The 20,309-nt window shown below is 49.2% G+C and overlaps 3 protein-coding genes across 5 annotated transcripts in view; 2 read left to right on the forward strand and 1 right to left on the reverse strand.

Moving 5' to 3' along the window:
• The window catches only part of RALBP1 (ralA binding protein 1), a 33,652-nt gene extending 27,445 nt beyond the window's left edge, over positions 1-6,207 (forward strand). For both annotated transcript variants that reach the window (XM_024763939.1, XM_024763938.1), the window contains 3 exons: positions 3,277-3,398; positions 3,639-3,762; positions 4,522-6,207. In XM_024763939.1, coding sequence (XP_024619707.1) covers positions 3,277-3,398; positions 3,639-3,762; positions 4,522-4,728 — 453 coding nt within the window. In that variant the 3' untranslated portion in view covers positions 4,729-6,207. The remainder of the gene's footprint in view (positions 1-3,276; positions 3,399-3,638; positions 3,763-4,521) is intronic.
• Positions 6,208-7,364: 1,157 nt separating this feature from the next.
• On the forward strand, positions 7,365-12,307 carry LOC112412292 (uncharacterized). Its single transcript, XM_024763940.1, has 3 exons — positions 7,365-7,623; positions 8,363-8,412; positions 11,413-12,307. Exons 1-3 carry the CDS (start codon positions 7,582-7,584, stop codon positions 12,278-12,280), a joined length of 960 nt encoding a protein of 319 aa, XP_024619708.1. The 5' UTR covers positions 7,365-7,581; the 3' UTR covers positions 12,281-12,307.
• Positions 12,308-14,477: 2,170 nt separating this feature from the next.
• The window catches only part of PPP4R1 (protein phosphatase 4 regulatory subunit 1), a 56,071-nt gene continuing 50,239 nt past the window's right edge, over positions 14,478-20,309 (reverse strand). For both annotated transcript variants that reach the window (XM_024763936.1, XM_024763937.1), the window contains exons 15-19: positions 19,276-19,376; positions 16,649-16,769; positions 16,423-16,557; positions 15,873-16,014; positions 14,478-14,676 (exon numbers count right to left, since the gene is read on the reverse strand). In XM_024763936.1, the coding sequence (XP_024619704.1) occupies positions 14,513-14,676; positions 15,873-16,014; positions 16,423-16,557; positions 16,649-16,769; positions 19,276-19,376 (663 nt within the window). In that variant the 3' untranslated portion in view covers positions 14,478-14,512. The remainder of the gene's footprint in view (positions 14,677-15,872; positions 16,015-16,422; positions 16,558-16,648; positions 16,770-19,275; positions 19,377-20,309) is intronic.

A 20,309-nucleotide genomic window follows, 5' to 3' on the forward strand; every position in this document is an offset into this window, starting at 1 on the left:
CTCCAATCCATGAACATGGGATATCAAAATTTATTGCCTTTTTTTATGCTATTGTAAATGGAATTGTTTTCTTAATTTCTTTTTCAGATGGTGGTTAGCATATAGAAATGCAACTGATATTTGTATGTTGATTTTGTATTCTGCAACTTAATTAAATTTATTAGTTCTGACACTTATTTGGTGGAATCTTTATGGTTTTCTGTGTATAAGATCATGTCATCTGCAAACAGTCAATTTTAATTCTTTACAGTTTGGATACTTTTTATGTCTTGTATAATTACTCTGGCTAAGACTTCAGTACTATATTGAACAGAATGGGCATCTTGTCTTTTTTCTGATCTTAGAAGAAATGCTTTCAGCCTTTCACTGGGGTATAATGTTATCTGTGGGCCTGTCATATGAGCATATCATGTCACTGTGTATGTTCCTTCTATACTCACTTTGTTGAGAGTTTTTATTATGAAAGGATGTTGAATCTTGTCAAATGCTTTTTTGAATCTTTTGACAATACTATGTTTATCCCTCATTTTGTTAATGTGGTATATCACATTATTGGTTTGTGTTATGTTGAACCATCCTTGTATCCCAGAGATAAATCCCACCTGATCGTGGTGTATGATCTTGTTAATGTATTGTTGCATTTGGTTTGTTAGCATGTTTTTTGAGGACTTTTGCATGTGTATGCATCAGGGATAGTGGCCTCTTTCTTTTCTTGTGGTGTCTGTAATTTGGCTCTGGCACGAGGGTGATGCTGGCCTCGTAAAATGTGTTTGGGAATGTTCCTGCCTCTTCAATTGTCCAGAAGAGCTTGAGAAGGACTGGTGTTAATTCTTCTTTAAATGTTTGGTAGAATTCACCCATGAAGCTATCTGGTTCTGCTCTTTTCTTGGTTGGGAGGTTTTTGACTACTGGGTCAATCTTTTTACTCATTATTGGTCTGTTCAGATTTTCTATTCCCTCCTGATTCAGTCTTGGTGGGTTTTAATGCCTCTAAGAACTTACCCAGGAAGAAATGGCAAATAGAGGGAATCAAAACAACAAAAAGCGTACCCATTTTTCTAGGTTTTCTAGTTTGTTGGCATCATAGTAGTGTCTTATAACTCTTTGTATTTCTGCGGTATCAGTTGTAATGTTTTCCCTTTCATTTATAATTTTATTTAAGTCCCCTCTAAATCTAGGTAAAGGTTTGTCAATTTTGTTTATCTTTTAAAAAACCAATTCTTCATTGACCTTTGGTATTGCTTTTCTCGTCTCCATTTCATTTACTTTTGCTCTGATTTTAGTATTTTCTTCTTTTTGCTAATTTTAGGTTTGTTCTTTCTCTAGTTCCTTGAGGTATACACTGAAATCTTTCTTCTTAGTGTAGGCATTTGGCACTATAAACTTCACTCTTCAAACTGCTTTTTCGGCATCCCTTAAGTTTTGGTATGTTGTGCTTCCATTTGCATTTGTCTCAAGATAATATTTGATTTCTTCACTGACCCATTGGTTGTTCAGGAGTGTGTTGCCAGACTGCTGATGGTCATTTTATATTATAATTTGAGAAGCTCAACTACAGAGGTATGAATCTTTTAACCAAACTTATGAGAAGATTTAGAGGTTTTAGAGGGGCTTACTTGTATTTGGCCCTACCTTTATGTGGTGTTTGCGTAAATGTTCAGCTGGAGGAAGAAACTACCTTTTGTACTGAGTGATTGCTTCTTACTGGAGACCGTTCTAGCTGTTTTATTTCATCTCATTTCACTCACACACAGGTCTTGAGTTATAGGTATTTCCTCTAATTTACAAATTAGTGTAGTTGTTCCATATTAATGAGATTGGACTTCAGTATTTTAAAATTTGTTCTTCCTGATGTCACAAAGTTTGGGATCCTTGAAATGTAACAGATTTTAGCTGATAGTCATTGCTAATAACACCTTTTAGATATTTTATTCTTTGCAGGTGAAAGTCAGTTGTTGGAGATGAATTGTTCGATTATTCATTAATCAATTTGGCAAACAGCTCTTGAGTTTCTACTGTATTTCCAGGCAGAGAGCTAAAGATGAGCTCTTTTCTTTCTGAATTTCTCACTCAATCTTACTCTGTTCTGGAAATTCCCAGAGTTTAACCAGAAAGGAATGAAGTTTTAGGCTCTGACAGCATAGTCAGTGCTCCCAGAAACTCACGTATGTGGGATACCTAAAGCCCTACAAGTTTCAATCCTTTTTTTCACTTCTGAAAATACATTGTTTTGCCTACCAGGGACGTATAACTCTTCTCCCCTGAAGAGAGAATCAAGTCCCAAATATGTCTTTATTTCAGAGTTTTCAATCTGGTATTTCTTGGAACAATAGCTTTCCTAAGTGCACTGAGGTTAAAGGATGAGCCTCTCTGCGTTTGGAAACACCTGGGGAATATGGATATCATATCTCCGAGAGAGATTCTTTATGCACATGGGAGGCTTTGGGTAGTTGACTTTAGAATTTGACCCTAGCGTCTTTCACATTTGATCACAGGTTCTTATCCTCTCGCTACCTGTTTGGGAAAAAATGCTGTAGACCTTTGCTGCCTCCAGCTAATTTCTGTAGCTTTCCATCTCTGTTACCTTCTAAGTTTTGTCTGCTTTGGTTCTTTCAGTAGGTTGAAAGGGCTAGCTAGATCTTGGGCAGATAGGGATTTATATCCCCTCAGGTGAGCTAATCAGTTTTAGAAAAGCGTATTCTGTTAAAGGAGAATATTTACTGTTTAAATATTATCTCTGGGGACGTGGGTTGAGGAGGATGGTGGCTTGTGGTGGGGAAAAATTTCTTCTGTGAACATCTTTCCATCACTAGATCTACTTTCAGGTGATGTTGATACCAGCTTCTCATCTCCTGGGTCCTTCTTTCCTAGTGACACTGTCAAAGCCCACTGTGGCCCTAAAATAGATTCTCTCAGTGGGAAGGCATTCAGAAAGGACTGGGAAGCAAAAACACACGGAGTCATTTGAACTTTGCTTTGTGCCCAGTGTGCTGGCGGCATGCAGAGCCTTTGCAAAAGGAGGATTCCTAAGTGGCATTTTATGTCTTGAGAAAAATCTAGTCATTCCTCCCAAACAACTTAGTCTACCTTTTCTCAAAGAAGCCTTTTCTTGACATTAGGGAAATGGGGTATTTTTTGGGTGTGCAGTACAAGCAGCTTTCCCATAACTTGTGTTAGTGTATGGGGTGAAACAATTCAGGGTGACAGGAGACCCCAAAAGAGTGACATTTCCTAGACTCAGACTCTTCAAGGTGTTCACCAGTGGTCATTATTTAGGAGAATGAGATCCTGACTGAACAGGAGGAGCTCCTGGCCATGGAGCAGTTCCTGCGCCGACAGATCGCCTCGGAGAAAGAAGAGATGGAACGCCTCCGAGCGGAGATCGCCGAGATCCAGAGGTGAGGGAGAGCCGCGGGCTGGTTTCCAGGGATGCCGACTGCGGCGCGAGCACAGGTGGCCAGCGCTCAGCCTTCCGTGTGGAGGCGTCAGAGTGACCCTTCAGTTTCTTCTTTATTAAGTCTTAAGGACGGTGCAGTATCGAGTGCAGCCATGGAAAGCTGGTCAGTCTAGAGGCAGACGACCGGCCTGTCTCTGCTGGCCGGTAACGCGCTTCCCGCCCTGTCCCCGCCCCCGCGCAGCCGCCAGCAGCACGGCCGCAGCGAGACCGAGGAGTACTCATCAGAGAGCGAGAGCGAGAGCGAGGATGAGGACGAGCTGCAGCTCATCCTGCAGGACCTGCAGCGGCAGAACGAGGAGCTGGAGGTGGGCGCGGGGGACCCGAGGCTGCACTGAGGTCGTGGCAAGCGCGGGGCTCCCGACAGACGTGTTCTGCTTGCCGTCGGTGACTGACGGGCAGGCCTAGGAGGGGGACTTTGGGGGGTGTCCCACCGGGAGCGTGCAGGGCATACACGGTGTGGGGAGCCGGCAGCACGCTGACCAGTCTCCCTTCTCGCCCTCCCCTCCTCACAGAGGAGACCCGAGGGCTGTGGGCAGCTTCCCCTCCCTCAGGCAGGTGCCAGGACAGACCAGCAATTCCACACCGGATCCCAGCTCGGGAGTCCTCTCCCCAGAGCCGCGGACCGAGGCCAGGGGGCCATGGGAGACGGGCCAGCTGGCAGCACCTCGTCCTGCTCAGCATTTTACAGAGCATACGAACATGCTGAGTAGGAAAACGGTCCTCAGAACTTCAGCGCTCAGGCTGTAGGTCAGGCTGCTGCAACGAAGGGAACAGCCCCCTGGTCTGAACAAGGGCCCCTGCCCCATCTGGCCGCCCACCAGGTCGGCACAGGGCCGCTCGGAGTGGGCAGGAAAGCAAGGGACGGGCCCCGGGAAGGGCGCCGAGCGAGCGGGGCTGAGCAGCCGCCCCTGCCGGAGGAGGGAGGTCTGCGGGGCAGGGCGTCACCTGGACTCCGCGGACTGAGGGCGGGTAGCTCCGGTGTGGCGCCAGGTTTCTGTGGTCAGCGGGAGTTGTTGTCTGCAGCCTTCTTGCTGATGTGAGCACTGTTGTTCCCGTCCCTCAAGATCAAGAACAACCACCTGAACCAGGCGATTCACGAGGAGCGTGAGGCCATCATCGAGCTGCGGGTGCAGCTCCGCCTGCTCCAGCTGCAGCGCGCCCGGCCTGAGCCCCAGGCCGAGCCCGAGCCCGTCGCCAGGGAGCCGCCCCCGAGCGGCAAGGAGCAGCCTCGGCCTTCGCCCGGCAGGGACAGGAAGGAAACGCCCATCTGAGCGCCACCCGCCCGTCCGGAGCAGTGGCCTGGAGCCCCGTCAGCGCTGCCTCCACCGTCCCCACTGTAAAGATGCCTCCTCCACGCGGGCGGCTCGCCGCAGGTGACACGAGGACAGAGCGGCAGGCGGTGCGGGCTTGTCGGGCACAGATGAGTTTCCAGCTAGTGTTAGCTTCTTTGAAGATTAATTTCCTTTGTTAAAATAACTTTTAACCCTTGAGTGGCTTCTTTTTAAACCAAAAAATCGTCTTTCTTTCCTTTTTATTACGGCAGAATCAGGATTTTTCTCTCGTTCAAGGGGGAACCAAACAAGGCAGCCTCACTCCTGCCCGTGCCGTGTCCCCTTCCAGGGTCTCCGCTGCCCGCCATTCTCGCCTGTGCCTTCACGCCTCCGTGGTGCAGATTCTGTCCTGGGAGCCGCCTCACATTTCCCGACTGGCCCGAGTGGCTCTCACGGGGGTGACCTTCCCTGCCCCACACCCCGGGCCCAAGTCACCACAGCAGCCTGTTCAGCCGCAGACACAGCTGCTCCGGAGCCTGCCTGCCGGCCAGGGTCACCACGGCCACCCGGCTCCTGCTGCCTGGGCTCAGCAGACGCTTGTCGCTGGGTCGTGGGAGCGGCTGCCCGGACCCGGGGCATCCACACAGAGGATTTGTTTCTCCAACCTGCCCCTAGAACAGAACGTCGTGGGTTGCTTGCTTGGGCTAGAATGTAAGCATCTCTTTGCCTGAATAAGCCATATGGATGGGTAGCTATGCTCTTACACAAGATTTCAGATGTCAGTGTCCACAGGGGCCGGGTGAACCGCTGCTGGGTGCCCAGTTGACCAGGCTGAGCGATAGGAAATGGCTTTCCTCTGGAGTCAGCCGTAGTCCTGACCCCACCACGTCTCTGGCAACCCGAGGTGTCTGGGAGGCCGGCTCGTAGGCACTCGGTCCAGTCCCGCTGTGTCCGAATAAGTGGCTCCACGAGGTTGTCAGCTCTCACGGCTGTGAAGACAAACCCCACACACTCAAGGTGATGGAAACACCCCCCGCCCCTGAGGGCTCTGTCCTCTCCTCCTGGTTAGTATTTATTTTCAGCACCTGTTTAATGCTGTTTTTTATTCTCTACCTATTGCACTGTTGTGACTTGTTGGCCATTATTTGATTTTTGTACGAAAAAAGCTTTGTTATAGAAATCAGCATACTATTTTTTTAAATCTGGAGAGAAGATATTACGGTGACTGAAAATACGGTCAGGTGTCAAATATCAGTGTATAAAAGCCTTGCCGTCCTGTCGGTCATGTTACATTCATGTTATATTTGCTGGCAATATTGAAGGGATTCTTTTGTGTTTAAACTCTAATTTCTATCACAGTGTCATGAATTTTTAAAATTAGTATTTCATCACAGTTGTCTCAGTGTTGGTTAACTAATTTTTGCCAGGACCATTATTGATCAAGCAAATAAATTCAACAGCCATTTGAGGAAAAAAAAATTCCGTTTTTCGTAGCTGTTCTTTCTTTGAAATAACTGAGTGCCCTGTAGCTGGCAAGGAGTTGGTTTGATATTCATTCAAGGTCCAGGAGCGCAGAGAACCTTGTGTGTCAACTCACATTGCATCCCTCACCTCAGCAGAGTCAACGCCCACTTGCTGGTCAGCAGGCTTTGCCGCCATCAGGACTCCTCCTCCTCCTCCACACTGGCTCGTGCTGAGCTGGCCTGGATCTGCAGCTGCTCCTGTGAGCAATGCCCTGGTTCCGGTGGGAGGTGAGCTCTGTCCTTCCAGCCGACGCGCAGGTCAGCTGGCCTGATTTGGCAGAAAGGTTGGTCATGGCCAGCGCACTTTCCTGTAGGGGACGGCAGGGGTCAGGCAGGTCACTGTCCTGGTGCTGATCACGCGACTCCCGGTCGACAGTTTTAGGTTCCAGTTCTGGGGAAGTGAAAACTACAATTTAGTCTCAGTTTGGTGATGTGGGGGCTTCGTTTAGGGCAGGGGTCCCCAACCCCAGGCCACAGACCTAGGAACTGGGATGCACAGCAGGAGATGAGCGGTGGACAAGCGAAGCTTCATCTGTATTTACAGCCGCTCCCTATCACACGCATTACCACCTGAGCTCCTCCTCCTGTCAGATCAGCGGTGGCATTAGATTCTCATAGGAGCGTGAACCCTACCATGAACTGCACGTGTGAGGGATCTAGGGTGCGACTCCTTATGAGAATCTAATGCCTGATGACCTGAGGTGGAGCTGAGGCGGTGATGCTAGGTCTGGGGAGCGGCTGCAAATATAGATTATCGCTAGCAGAGAGGTTTGACTGCACAGAGAGCATAATCAATTGCTTGCAGACTCATATCGAAACCCTATCAGTGAGTGGCAAGTGAAAACAAGCTCAGGGCTCCCACTGATTCTGCATTATGGTGAGTTGTATAATTAATTATTTCATTATATTTTACAATGTAATAATAGAAATGTAATGCTTTTGAATCATCCCCAAACTGCTGCCCCACCCCCCACCCCCCCATGGAAGAATTGTCTTCCATGAAACTGGTCCCTGGTGCCACAAACGTTGGGGGCCGTTGGTTTAGGGGACTCCATTTTGGGCCCACTATTTTGTCTTTTAACAATTATCCCCTTTTAATCAGACTCTCAGCCCTGCTCCCAGCTACTGCTCTGGAGCTCTCACAGCTTTTGCTGAGTCTGTGTGGGTTCACATTCTTTAAGCCGGTTGTTCTTTTTGTTCTTTTCTGATGTTCCAGTCTTAGGGAGATCGTTTGCTTGGTGGTTAGCAGCTGCAAACATGCACTGAACGCTTTTGAGAGAATCCAGTGCGCCAGGGTGGCTACTATGATTATTCCGAGCAGGATCATCCCATGTCTGGGGTCCCCGAGACCCTAAGCAATCAAAGTCACGACGTAAGTCAAAGAGCCTATTGAAGGAATCATTTTCTTAAGCCATGTGGCTTGTTCAGTGCTTATGGAGCTGAATTTCCACGTCCCCAGAAGTGTCAATCCAGGTGCAGCAGGGGGTGTTGGCCACAGCACAGATAACCTCATTGCTCAGCTAAAGCGTAACCACGAGCTCTCCTATTTTCAAGAACAACTTTGGCCAGAGAGTCTGGGGAGTTTTTGCTGGGCAGCTCTTGCTTTAGCAGCAGATTCTTCAGTATCCTTGAGAGTTAAGGAGAGGTCCCTGATCATAGCCTCACTTGCACTTTCTCCTAGCCAGGAAAGTGGAGATTTGCTGAGGGAAGTGAATTTTGAATCATGAATGCCTTCTGGTAATTTTGGCTCGAGTCTGTGGCTCAGGAGTGGAAAGGTGACAGCCAGGGAGGCCAGTAAAATTTCAGGATCTGCAGGCTGCATATGTGGTTTTCTTCTGGTTACCCTTGTCTGGTGTCCCTTCTTTAGCCTGGATGCAATATTCCCTGGGTTTGGGGTTGCTAACCAGAGGTGGGGAAGTGGACCCAGGGTTCCTGATATGATAGAGAGAAGGCTGAGTTTCTTCCATAGAAACTGTCACTTTGGGAATCAGGGTGAAGTTTGTGATGGACAGAACTACGTGATCATCAGCCTCTTGGCAAGTCCAGCAGTTACTTGAAGGTCTTATTACCCACCTTGGCGATGGCCTGAGACAATGGCATTCTCTTTCCAGGCCAGAGCAAAGCAAAAGGTGAACAGAAGAATCAGAAAGGCCTTCATGGGGTAAGAGTTAGGAAAAGGATGGTCAGGGAGGGAAGGAGGAATGGAAAGAAATGTGGAAAGAAAGGTTCTCAATCCTCTTGATCTGACATCTTGGGAAGAAGCATCCTACCTTGATGTCAGCTGCTCCTCTTCCCGGTCGGTTTGATTTGAGGTCTCCAGCGTTTGCAGGGGGCCAGATGTCTGGCAGAGTCTTTTTCAGCTGTGAAATACCCCTGAGGTTCAACACCTTGTAATTTGGCAGCAGTGTCAGTGGTCAAGAGTCCTTGATAGGGTCCTTTCTGTGAGTCTCAATTTTGCAAGAGCGTCTGAGTAAAACAGTAACTGTCTGTAAATGACGAAAGACTTAAAAATGTAATCTAATATCTATGTTTCACAAGGTGAGAGGCAAATCCTTTGAGATTTTCCAGGAGCCCTCTGGGAAATCTCAAAGTTTACTATGAGGTCAAAAATTTAGTAATTTGATTTTAAGAGAATGTCAAAATATCAAACATTTGATTAAATAGGATCACAAATCATTATGATATAATAATGCATCAAAGTTACAGTACCAGATATTAAATGCAAATAGAGAAGGTAAACAAAAGCTAGTTCTCCTTATGTTGAGAAGACTGGGTTTTGTTAAGTAAGAAAAGACCTGATAAAGACAACATGAAGCAGAGTCAGTTATTTTGGTAACGCACAAAATTTTTGCTGTCCAGGCAGATTAATTAAAAGGTAAAACAAACAACAGGGCTTCCCTAGTGGCGCAGTGGTTGAGAGTCCGCCTGCCAATGCAGGGGACGTGGGTTCGTGCCCTGGTCTGGGAGGATCCCACATGCCGCGGAGCGGCTGGGCCCGTAAGCCATGGCCGCTGAGCCTGCGCGTCCGGAGCCTGTGCTCCGCGACGGGAGGGGCTGCAGTGGTGAGAGGCCCGTGTACTGCAAAAATAAAAATAAAAATAAAAACAACAACTAGTTCTTTAAAGAGCACACCAATAATCGAAGATAACTTTGTCTTTTTAACAGAGGGAAAAATCAAATTCTAATTTTGCACCTGTGTAGTTTGATAAAACTTATTTTTTTTAAAAAACATAGCCAAATCCTGCAGCCTATGGGGGAAAAAACACATTCACAGAAAGGTAGACAAGATGAAAGGGCAGAGGGCTATGTACCAGATGAAGGAACAAGATAAAACCCCAGAAAAACAACTAAATGAAGTGGAGATAGGCTGCCTTCCAGAAAAAGAATTCACAATAATGATAGTGAAGATGATCCAGGACCTCGGAAAAAGACTGGGGGCAAAGATTGAGAAGATGCAAGAAATGTTTAAGAACAAACAGAGATGAACAATACAGTAACTGAAATGAAAACTACACTGTTAGAAATCAATAGCAGAATAACAGAAGAACGGATAAGTGACCTGCAAGACAGAATGGCGGAATTGACTGCTGTGAAACAGACTAAAGAAAAAAGAATGAAAAGCAACGAAGACAGCCTCGGAGACCTCTGGGACATTACATGCAGCAACATTCACATTACAGGGGTCCGAGAAAGAGGAGAGAGAGAGGAAGGACCAGAGAAAGTATCCGAAGAGATTATAGTCAAAAACTTCTCTAACATGGGAAAGGAAATAGCCACCCAAGTCCAGGAAGCGCAGTGAGTCCCATACAGGATAAACCCAAGGAGAAACACGCTGAGACACATAGTAATCAAATTGGCAAAAATTAAAGACAAAAATTATTGAAAGCAGCAAGGGAAAAATGAAAAGTAACATACAAGGGAACTCCCATAAGGTTAACAGCTGATTTCTCAGCAGAAACTCTACAAGCCAGAGGGGAGTGGCATGATATACTTAAAAGTGATGAAAGGCAAGAACCTACAACCAAAATTACTCTACCCAGCAAGGATCTCATTCAGATTCGATGGACAAATCAAAAGCTTTACAGATAAGCAAAAGCTAAGAGAATTCAGCACCACCAAACCAGCTCTACGACAAATGCTAAAGGAACTTCTCTAAGTGGGAAACACAAGAGAAGAAAAGGACCTACGAAAACAAACCCAAAACAATTAAGAAAGTGGTCACAGGAACATACATATCGATAATTACCTTAAACGTGAATGGATTAAATGCTCCAACCAAAAGACAGAGGCTTGCTGAATAGATACAAAAACAAGACCCATATATATGCTGTCTACAAGAGACCCACTTCAGACCTAGGGACACATACAGAATGAAAGTGAGGGGATGGAAAAAGATATTCCATGCAAATGGAAATCAAAAGAAAGCTGCAGTAGCAATACTCATATCAGATAGAATAGACTTTAAAATAAAGAATGGGGCTTCCCTGGTGGCGCAGTGGTTGAGTGTCCGCCTGCCGATGCAGGGGACACGGGTTCGTACCCCGGTCTGGGAAGATCCCCCATGCCGCAGAGCGGCTGGGCCCGTAAGCCATGGCCGCTGAGCCTGCGCTGTGCTCCACAACGGGAGAGACCACAACAGCAAGAGGCTCGCGACCCGCAAAAAACAAACAAAAAAAACGTCCCAGGGACTAAAATCTGATCACTTGTTAAGTTTCTAGGAAAAGAATTTTTAAGGAAAATAACTTCTGTCAGATGAGACTAAAACTAGGCCATTAGTTCCCTATGAAAATGGTCCAGGAATTAACTTGGGTTAGTGGATTTCACAGCAGAAAAGGACTGCAACAAAAATGAATCACAGTTCGTATTTTGTGTTTACAAATAGTCAAGATGTTCTCAAGGTCAAACCTCCACGAGGGCAAAACACTTGTATTCAAGGGGTCACAAAATGCCCAGTTTGGGAGTTTCTGGTGGAGGATTTGAGAGTCCAGCTTCTGGTGGGGAGGAGACACGTGAGCCCAGGGCTGTGCCCCAGGCAGGTCACCCGGGAACACCCCTCAGCGGGGCCCCGTCATCCCTCTCCATGCACCCTGCTCATCTTGATGCATTTATAGAGGTGAACGCGGGAAACCTCGAGGTCCTGCTTACTCACATCTATTCCCAGGCTCACCTTCTGTGACTGGTTTCAGTCAGAGGATCGTCACCTTCCAAGAGGCATGGGCTCGGCTCTGAGCTGCTGGGAGCCTCCACCTTTTCTTCCCTGTCGCTCACTGCTTCCAGCTCCTGGAATGCTGCACAGAAAACGTTACCGCACAAGGAAAGCAGCACGGGTATCCGGGGCCCGGGGCGCAGCCCTTTTCCTGTCAGGGGTCAATTTAACACCGGCTGCTCCCGCCTCCTGGGGGCATCCCCGACACACAGGGTCCACCCTCTGGGCCCCGGCACCCACTCCCTGGGACCTAGTGCTGCCAGGAGGAGGCCCACCTGGCGCCGGGCAGGGGTGCAAGCGTCCCACACAGGCTGAGTTGCCAGGCCGGCTTTGTGATGGCTCCGAGGGCCTCAGCCCTTGCCAATTCAGGGTTCTAGAGGGTTCTAGACAAACTGCACGGGTCTGGCATCAGAAGTATCTCCAGGGCTTAAGGACAAAGCTCACAGGCAAAAAGGCGACCCCCAAGCCACTAAGAGTCAAAGAGGAGGGCTGGTGGCCTCGGGGTGGCAGATTCAGGGAGGGACACTCACGTATTCACGAGAGCTCGCAGGCGCTTCCTCCCGGGCAGGGATGCGGGGACCGGGGACCAGGCCCGGTCAGAGGAGGCAGACGAGGAAGGGGCTGCAGGAGGCGGTGGAAGAGAAACACCAGCCATGGCCAAGGACATGGGCTGAGCAGGAAGCTCCAATTTCGGGGGAAAAAAAGTTTCCTCTTCACCCTGGTCACTCAAAAGTCCCACATCATCACAGAATTTCTCCTGAGATTAGCTACCCAACATCAATTAACCTATGAGGACATATCATTATTCATTTTTCTACTGTGAAATTAAAAGATTTGGTTACTAACTGGTTTGCAGGCTGTTTTTGCCTCTGGGGCACCTGGAAGAACTGTGGAGTCGTCAGTGTCCTGCTGCCTCCAGGAGCCGGTTTCCTTCCGTCCTCTGGGCTTGGCGGCCATGACTCCATCCACACCTGCGGGAGGACCCGGGGCCACGGCAGGAGGGCTGCACTGTCGCCACTAAAGAAAGAGCTGAAATCAGGAGCTGATGGTCCAGCCTCGTCTTCTTTGAGCGCCGTCAGTGATGGTTCAAACCGGGGCGGCCTCGGCCATTCAACGATGCTCGTGGCCTTCCCTGTCCACTGCCGTGGAGGGACCTGGCATCACGGCTCTTCGGGATCCGAGGGTGTGAGGACGCGGCTCGGTGACATGGGCCCGCGTGACGCCACACGGGAAGAGCTGGCCTAAATTCAAGTTCTTTACCCCAAAATGGACTATTATTATTACCACTGTTTTAAAAGACTGCAGCTATTAGTGTAGAATTCTTATTTATAGAACTGAAGTTTGGGGGAGGGGCAAAGTATATTATTATAGCTTAATAGCAGAGAACGTGCACCTCAAAAATTAGGCTAAATGACATCAAAAGAGATCGCACCCTCCTTCAACCTCTGCTCTGAGGCTGATTGACAGATGCCTTCCCCAGCCACCACCACCTACCACCTTCCCCTCCACAGCCCTGCCCTTATTACCTGTGCCCCACCTTACCTGTGTTTACTGGTTCATTTGTCTCAGTGGAATCTGGTCACACATCATTCCCAGTGCACAAATATCCAGCTTACAATGCACGAGTAAGAGACCGAAGGCTCATCTGTAATGACATATACAGGAAGCAGCCTGTGTGTATCCCCAAATCTATCCGCCAAGGTTCAAGGCCCTACTCAGCTTAACTACAAACCTGGGGAGTCCCCACTAGCTGAGGAGACAAAACCAAAATCACAGAAGCACTGCGGCCGCTCAGAGGCCAAGGGTCTCCCAACCTGGGCTCAAAAAAGCAACGAGCATCTCTCCACAGCCCTTCATAAAAGCACATTCACACAGCATCTCACCTGATGCAGACACGCGTGGGCAGGCAGGCTCCACCACCGCCCCTTGCACAGGCAGACCTGGGCTCGGAGGCCTCTCCTGGGAGTGAAGACCCCAGGGTGAGCCCCAGGTGCACGCTTGCGCTCGGTGGGGGGCTGCCCAGGAGGCCCCGCTGCCAGCCAAGAGCAGAACTGGCCCGGGGGTGTGCGCAGATTTCAAAGAAATTACCGAACTAGTTAAAAGACATATTTTAATCTAGTTTTCCCGTTTTGTACTAAAATCATTAATACAGATCACGAATTGCATTTATTCGCAGATATCTAGAAAACAGTCAGAAGTGTCTCTCTCTCTCTGTATAGATCTTAGTAATAAATTTTATTTGAACAAGAGAACTTGTGCACAAGAGTTGAACAGCATGATTACAGACTGCGGCCCTCCCCAGGGGAGGCACAGGTATGTACAGTGTGTGAGACAAAGTTGCACCTCAGAGCTGATCATGATCAAGTCAAAAACACCTGACATACAGTATACGCGCTAATAAATTTCCTTCAGGTCATGACCAGCATGAAAGACAATCAGGACACAGATACTCAGCCAAGGCGCTAAATGTACACAGCAATATGCTGCATTTAAGAGCTGAAATCAGACTCTACTTAGTGTTGGCGTCAAGCCCGCGGGAGAGATCCAGAACATATCTCCTTTCCCGTTCACACACTTGGGGCTGGACTGGGCAGCTGGCCGCAGACCCCACGAGGGCCTTGCCCGTGTGGACACAGCGAGGGTTAATACTGGAGGTCTCTTCCCCATCCCGGCTCGCGGCCGCCTTCTGGCTGCACTTCCACCTCTCGGTCATTAAATTAAACCAGCAGAAAGCAACGCAGGCCTCTGGGAGTCCCATCCCTTCCACAAGGAGAATGCTAGGCCAATTCAAGTTTCGTTCAGTCAGGAAGACAGAAGGATTTAAGGCTTCGGTGACGATTATAATCCTCTGAGAAATTATTTTCCCTTCAAGTCAAGATAATAATGTTTACTGTACTTTCTCTTGACTCTGAAAATCCCTGGTATCGGTGTAGGTAACTTGCACCTGCAATCAAGTCTACAAGGGAGGAAGGTCCCCCACAGCTGTCCCAGGCCACGTGTGGTCACGAGCCAAACCTCAGCTCCCCACGAGTGGGGAGACCCCGGTCCACGCCATCTAGTAGGTGGAGGAGGCCGTGCTCATGGCATCTTCAGAGATCTTGGTGCTGGCCGGGTGGATGCTTGCAAAGTACTTGACGTCACTGTCACGGTCCATCTGAAGAGCCATGATGGTCTGCTCCACGGCCTCCTGGTGACAGCTGGCAGAGGTGAGGAAATACTCTGGAAACAGGAAAAGCAAATCACAAATGAAATTAGCTTTGTTGGATTATAAACAGTAACCCAAATTGATTTGTGTTCTATGAAAAAAATCCCCAAATGTAGGAGAATTAATCTTTTTTTTTTTTTTTTTGGCTGTGTTGGGTCTTTGTTGCTGCGTGTGGGCTTTCTCTAGTTGCAGTGAGCGGGGGCTACTCTTCATTGCGGTGCACGGGCTTCTCACTGCGGTGGCTTCTCTTGCTGCAGAGTACGGGCTCTAGGCGCACGGGCTTCAGTAATTGTGGCACGTGGGCTCCGTAGTTGTGGCTCGCGGGGTCTAGAGTGCAGGCTCAGTAGCTGTGGCGCACGGGCTTAGCTGCTCTGCAGCATGTGGGATCTTCCCGGCCCAGGGCTTGAACCTGTGTCGCCTGCACTGGCAGGCGGATTCTTAACCACTGTGCCACCAGGGAAGCCCCTATCTTGTTTTAATAAGTCTAAATCTCATGATGTTTAATGGCAGCAATGTTAGTAAATATGTTAAAACTTGTACTTGTTACAGCTATTACTTAGCTCAGTAAAAGGAAAAACATTTCCAAGTACAAACCACACACACAAAACCAGAGTCCTCTCTGTCTGTTCAATATGATAAATTCCAAAGGAGAAAAAAGAAGCAACGTTAATTTGCCCATATTCTTTGAAGTCTATTACAAACTTCTTTCTGTGCTTTGTTCGTGAATTCACGCATTCAAATGATATTTATTAGGCATTTCTGGGGGATTACAATAAGTAAAACCACCTGAATCTTAAGGTGCTCATAATTTGCAGCAAAGCAAACGCTAAGGGGCACGTCTCCTGCCTAATGAGTGAAACGCAGGAGGAAACTCGAACGCGCCTCCCACCCCAACGGCAGCGACAGCCTTTCACGTGGGGCGAACCAAAGGCAGTATTCGTCACACGGTCCTCACTGAATTTCCAACTTTTCAAACTACTAAGTTTTAAATTATAAAGAAAAATTCATCTAGAACAGAACAGTGAAAATTCAACATCGCTCTCCTCACCCCTTCATCGTCTTTGTGTCCCTTCTTGACACAAACAACCACTGACAAGTCGCAGCACGTTCTCGGACCAGACTATTCCTATGACCCCAACCCTTCCGCTCGGGCGCCCACCTGCCCTGTGTCCCCACCACCTACCCTCCTCCTCATGGGTCGCCCGCCTACCTTTTTCTAGCAGAGTTTGTCGCAGCGTCTTCGCGAGGAGCACGCGGACATTCGGAACCCTATCGTTTGCCAAGGTGAGCAGGTGTGGCATCAGATGCACAGCGAACTGGTCCATGGGCAGGCATTCATCTTCAATGACGGTCTGGGGACAGAAAGACCTGCTTCAATCTGCCGGCTCAATCGACCAGGCCGTAAGTAATACCAGCTCGCAAAACCTTTTAGAAACAACTTAAGTGCCTCAGGTTTCAGTTACAGCTTTTTAAAACAATATTCCAGGCACTCAGGAGCTCAAAACAAAATGATACAGTTAAGTCCCCGCAGAGACGCACAGCTGTGCGGAGGCCTGGCATCACAGTCACGTTCACAGCCGCAGACCCACAAGCTCCGTGGACTAGGACGACGGCCAGGGCAGCACCGCTTTCGGGAGCTCGGGGGACGGAGCGGGGAAGGGTGAGCCAGATGGCGAAGCTCTACCCTCAGGGATAAGAGCGAGGGTGTGGAGGGGGGCAAGGGGCCCAAGGAGACAGGCAGCCGGTGTGGCCGCACTCACCTGGCAGACAAAGACAAAGGCCTGCCGCCCAGACCACCGGGGACAGCGGCCGAAGCTCTCCACCAGCTCGCGGATGAGGTCCACCCCGAAGGTGGGCGGCGCGGCCCGGTGCAGCTTCCGCACCATCTCGCCAACCTAGGGGGGCACGCGCTGGTGAGCCACACCTCTGCCTGGTGTTCTCACCAAACGTGTGCTGGGCTAAGGCTGTAAGAACTTGAACACGTACCAACTTGTAGGAAATCCAACGAACAGAAGAAACTTTATCTGCGCACAGATTCAGGGCAATGGGGCGTAGATAGTCATAAATGTCTCTGGGGCTGTATAACTCTAGAAGTAAGATCAGCTGTCTACAAAGTGAATTATAAAAATACAATTACAACTCAACAATAAACATGACAAATGAAAATAGGTTGCTCGTCTGAAGCGTGAGTCACCAAGGTCGTGTCTGTGAGAGGAACACATGCAGAGACCAGCGATTGGCCTGGACGCTGGGTGTCTGGATCTGCATCTAAACAACACACACGTTCAGGACACAAACACTGCGGAACTGTATCCACGGCGACGGACACAGAGCAAAGCACGTCCCGGCTGGCTCCATGGGGACACGGGACACGGTCCCGCGGTGCCTGCTGAGGACCTGCTGGGAAACTCCCGTCCCCACAGCAGCCGTCTAGTGAGAAGGTGCCAGCAGCCTCAGGCAGCCTGCTGTGTACCAGTCAGGCTCCGGGCAGCTTCTCAGGGAGGCTCTGGTACCAGGGGTGGGGGACACGGGGAGGCCCCTCCTGCACCTACTCCCACCAAGTCACCGAGAACCGGGGACCAGGGCGTCCCCCAGCGGCCTGAGTGGAGGAGGCAACGACACCCTCCCAGGAGGACCACAGACCCGCTGAGACTCCCACCTCCCGGACTGTGTGTCTGTGGCGGGTTACGTGTGCCACCGGCAGGAGGCGGACAACACAGACAACCAGCGCAGCGATAAGCCGCCCTGCCCAAGGGCACGCGGATCCCCCGGGAGGCGCCCCGCAGACCCCCTCCCAGCCTGGGGCGCACAGGGAGGCCTTGCTCTCGAGCAAAAGTCTCCTGTGGCCAGTGGAGGGTCAGCAAAGCCTGTCTGCGCCCCCGCCCGGGCAAGGCCAGGCTGCAGCCGGAGACAGGGGATAGGAAAAGCCCGTTCCCGGCGTGGGGCCGCAGAGCCTCGGAGCCAAGCGCAAGCCTCGTCCTGCTGCGGAGGTGCGGGATGCACTGCCCTGACCGAGCACGGGTCCAGGGCAGAGACACGAGCCCCGGGGCGGGTGGAGGCTCTGGGGAGCCCAGCACACAGGCCTCCCCAAGACCAAGGCCGAACCAAGGGGCAGAGGGCCTCCCCTTGCCCACCACCCGGCGGCCTCCACCATGGGGCAACCGCAGCCCAGGGCTGGGAGGGTGGAGGGGCACAAGGAAGGAGGGGCACGTGCGCAGCGGTGGCGGGGGGAGGGGGGCAGAGGAGTAAAGGGATGCCGAAGCGCAGGGCCGGAGGAGAGTGGGGAACGCGGGGGTGAAGAGCCGAAGGGATACAGCGGCGGAGGGGCGGAGGGATACAGGGGCAGAGGGTGCGCAGAGAACGGGACGAGGAGGCCCCCAGCCCCAGCACCCATCATCAGCAAAAGGCAGTGGCAACCCACGGCGGGACGAGATGAAGTGCAGAGGGCACAGAAGGTCATATGGAGACACCACCGCCCAACCCAGCACCTGCTGCCTGGACGGGCTCTGCCGTCCACACCAGCTGCAGAGGAGGCCAGGCAAGACAGAACTCAGGGCAGTTATCCTGTCACGCACCGAAAGAAACTCAGCCCTAAACTCCACACCCAGCAAAGATACCTTTTGAAAATGCAGGTGAGGTCCAGAATCCAGAATATTTAATAAAGAACTCTTACAATTCAGCAACCCAATTTAAGACAAACAGCCCGATTAAAAAATATGCAATGGACTTGAATAGACATTTCTCCAGAGAATATATACAAATGGCCAACAGCACATGAAATGGTGCTAAACATCACTAAACATTAAAGAAATGCACATCAAGACCAAAGTGAGACGCTACTTTACACCCACTGTAATACTGGCTGCAATTAGAAAGAAAAAAAAAAGGAAAACAGCAAGAGCCAGGGAGGATGTGGGGAAATGGGAACCCTCATCCACTGCTGGTGGGAATGTAACACACTGCAGCCATTGTGGACACGGTCATGCAGTTCCTCCACAAGTTAAACAGAGAATTACTGGATGACCCAGCAAATCCACCTCAAAAACCTTGTATCAGTACATCAGTGCTCACAGCAGCACTGCTCACGTCAGCTGGAGGGCAGAGACAACCCAGACGAATGGCTTAAAAGGTGGTGTGTTCACATCACAGTATTATTCACAGCTGCCACGTGGATGGACCCCGGCAACACTGTGCTGAGTGAGGGAGCCGTGCACAGAGGCTGGGGGTTACGCGGCGCACCTGGAGCAAACGCTCAGAAAAGCAAGCACGCACGGAGACAGCGGACTGATGTCTGCGGGGCCGCCGCTTATGGGCGTGGGGTGTCCTTTTGGGAGGACGAAATGTTCTACAACTAGATGGGGGGACACTGCACCAGCAGCAAAAGTGCTTATGTGTATTTTACCACAATTAAAAACAAGTGAAGGTGACATGGTCTTATAAAAAAAAAGCTGAGAAAATTCACTGCCAGCAAGACCTGTGTTACAGGCAGTGTTAAAGGAACAGGATACCAGGCAGAAACTTGGACCCACACAAAGTGATGAAGAAATCCAGGAAAGGTAAAGATGAAGCAACACCCGCCCCCCCAAACAGTCTGATCAAGTATGAGAACTTACTCAGCCAGTTCAGCTCGAAAGCGCCAATTTCTACTATTGTCTGTCACCAAAAACTCCTGAAGCTGATAAAGATATTCTCTTCTTTTGTCAATATGAAGAAGCTGAAGAAACAAATAAAAATATTCACTAGGACATGGCAGAGACATTATTTCCTTTACCTGCCTTTACTGCTTAAAAAACCTCTAAATCACATGGTTAGTTCTTCTGAAGGAGAACAGATGTAGTAGGTACATTTGTTTTAAAAATTGGTATTAAGTCCATTTTCCCTGATAATCCCGTTTATCTTCAAGAGTCGTTCTCCCCTTTTGAAGTATCTGCTTCTTGAGCCAGTGAGTGGCCTCTACTGTCCACTGTCCCCGGGCAAAGCTTTACCAGAACACTCTGTGACATCCTTGTTGTCACACACCCTCTGAAGACAGGGATTATGCCCCTGCTCATGGTGTGAGCCCCGTGGACGGCACTGCGATGCCACACTGTAGGTGCTCAATAAATATCTGAGTGAAAAGAACAAATTTATCCCAATAACCATTCTATAAATATTTAAGAGCAGGTTTATAGTTAAGGGGGAGAACCCTAAAAGTTGATATAAACAGAAGCAAATAAATTTAACTGTACATCAAACAGATAAGAGTCACACAGAAAAAGTCTAAGTTTAAACTCAGTATTCTGACCATATATCTTCATGGAACATGTTCCAATGACAGAAAGTGCTGAAGGAAATCTTGACCATTACCTGGTTAATTTGATGTTGGAATAGTTCTAAAACGTCGAATTGAGCAAATGACTAAATAATTTAACATTTTTGAAAACAAGAGTTTTTACCACAATAGAAAAGAAAAAAAATGTGAAAAAAGGAGAGGAAATGGTACTGGACTGGAAGATGCAATATGAACTAAATAATTTTTTAAACTCCCCAAACCAAAAAACCCCCTCCTAGCTCCTGTCCCCTGAAAAAGCCTAAAAGAAACGACGTCCAGGAGCAATGAGCACATCTAGTTCCTGGATCTTGGCTTCTAAATCCCAACTCTCCACCA

Source organism: Neophocaena asiaeorientalis, unplaced genomic scaffold, assembly GCF_003031525.2.
Source record: "Neophocaena asiaeorientalis asiaeorientalis breed wild unplaced genomic scaffold, Neophocaena_asiaeorientalis_V1.1 scaffold110, whole genome shotgun sequence".
NCBI classification, from domain to species: domain Eukaryota; kingdom Metazoa; phylum Chordata; class Mammalia; order Artiodactyla; family Phocoenidae; genus Neophocaena; species Neophocaena asiaeorientalis.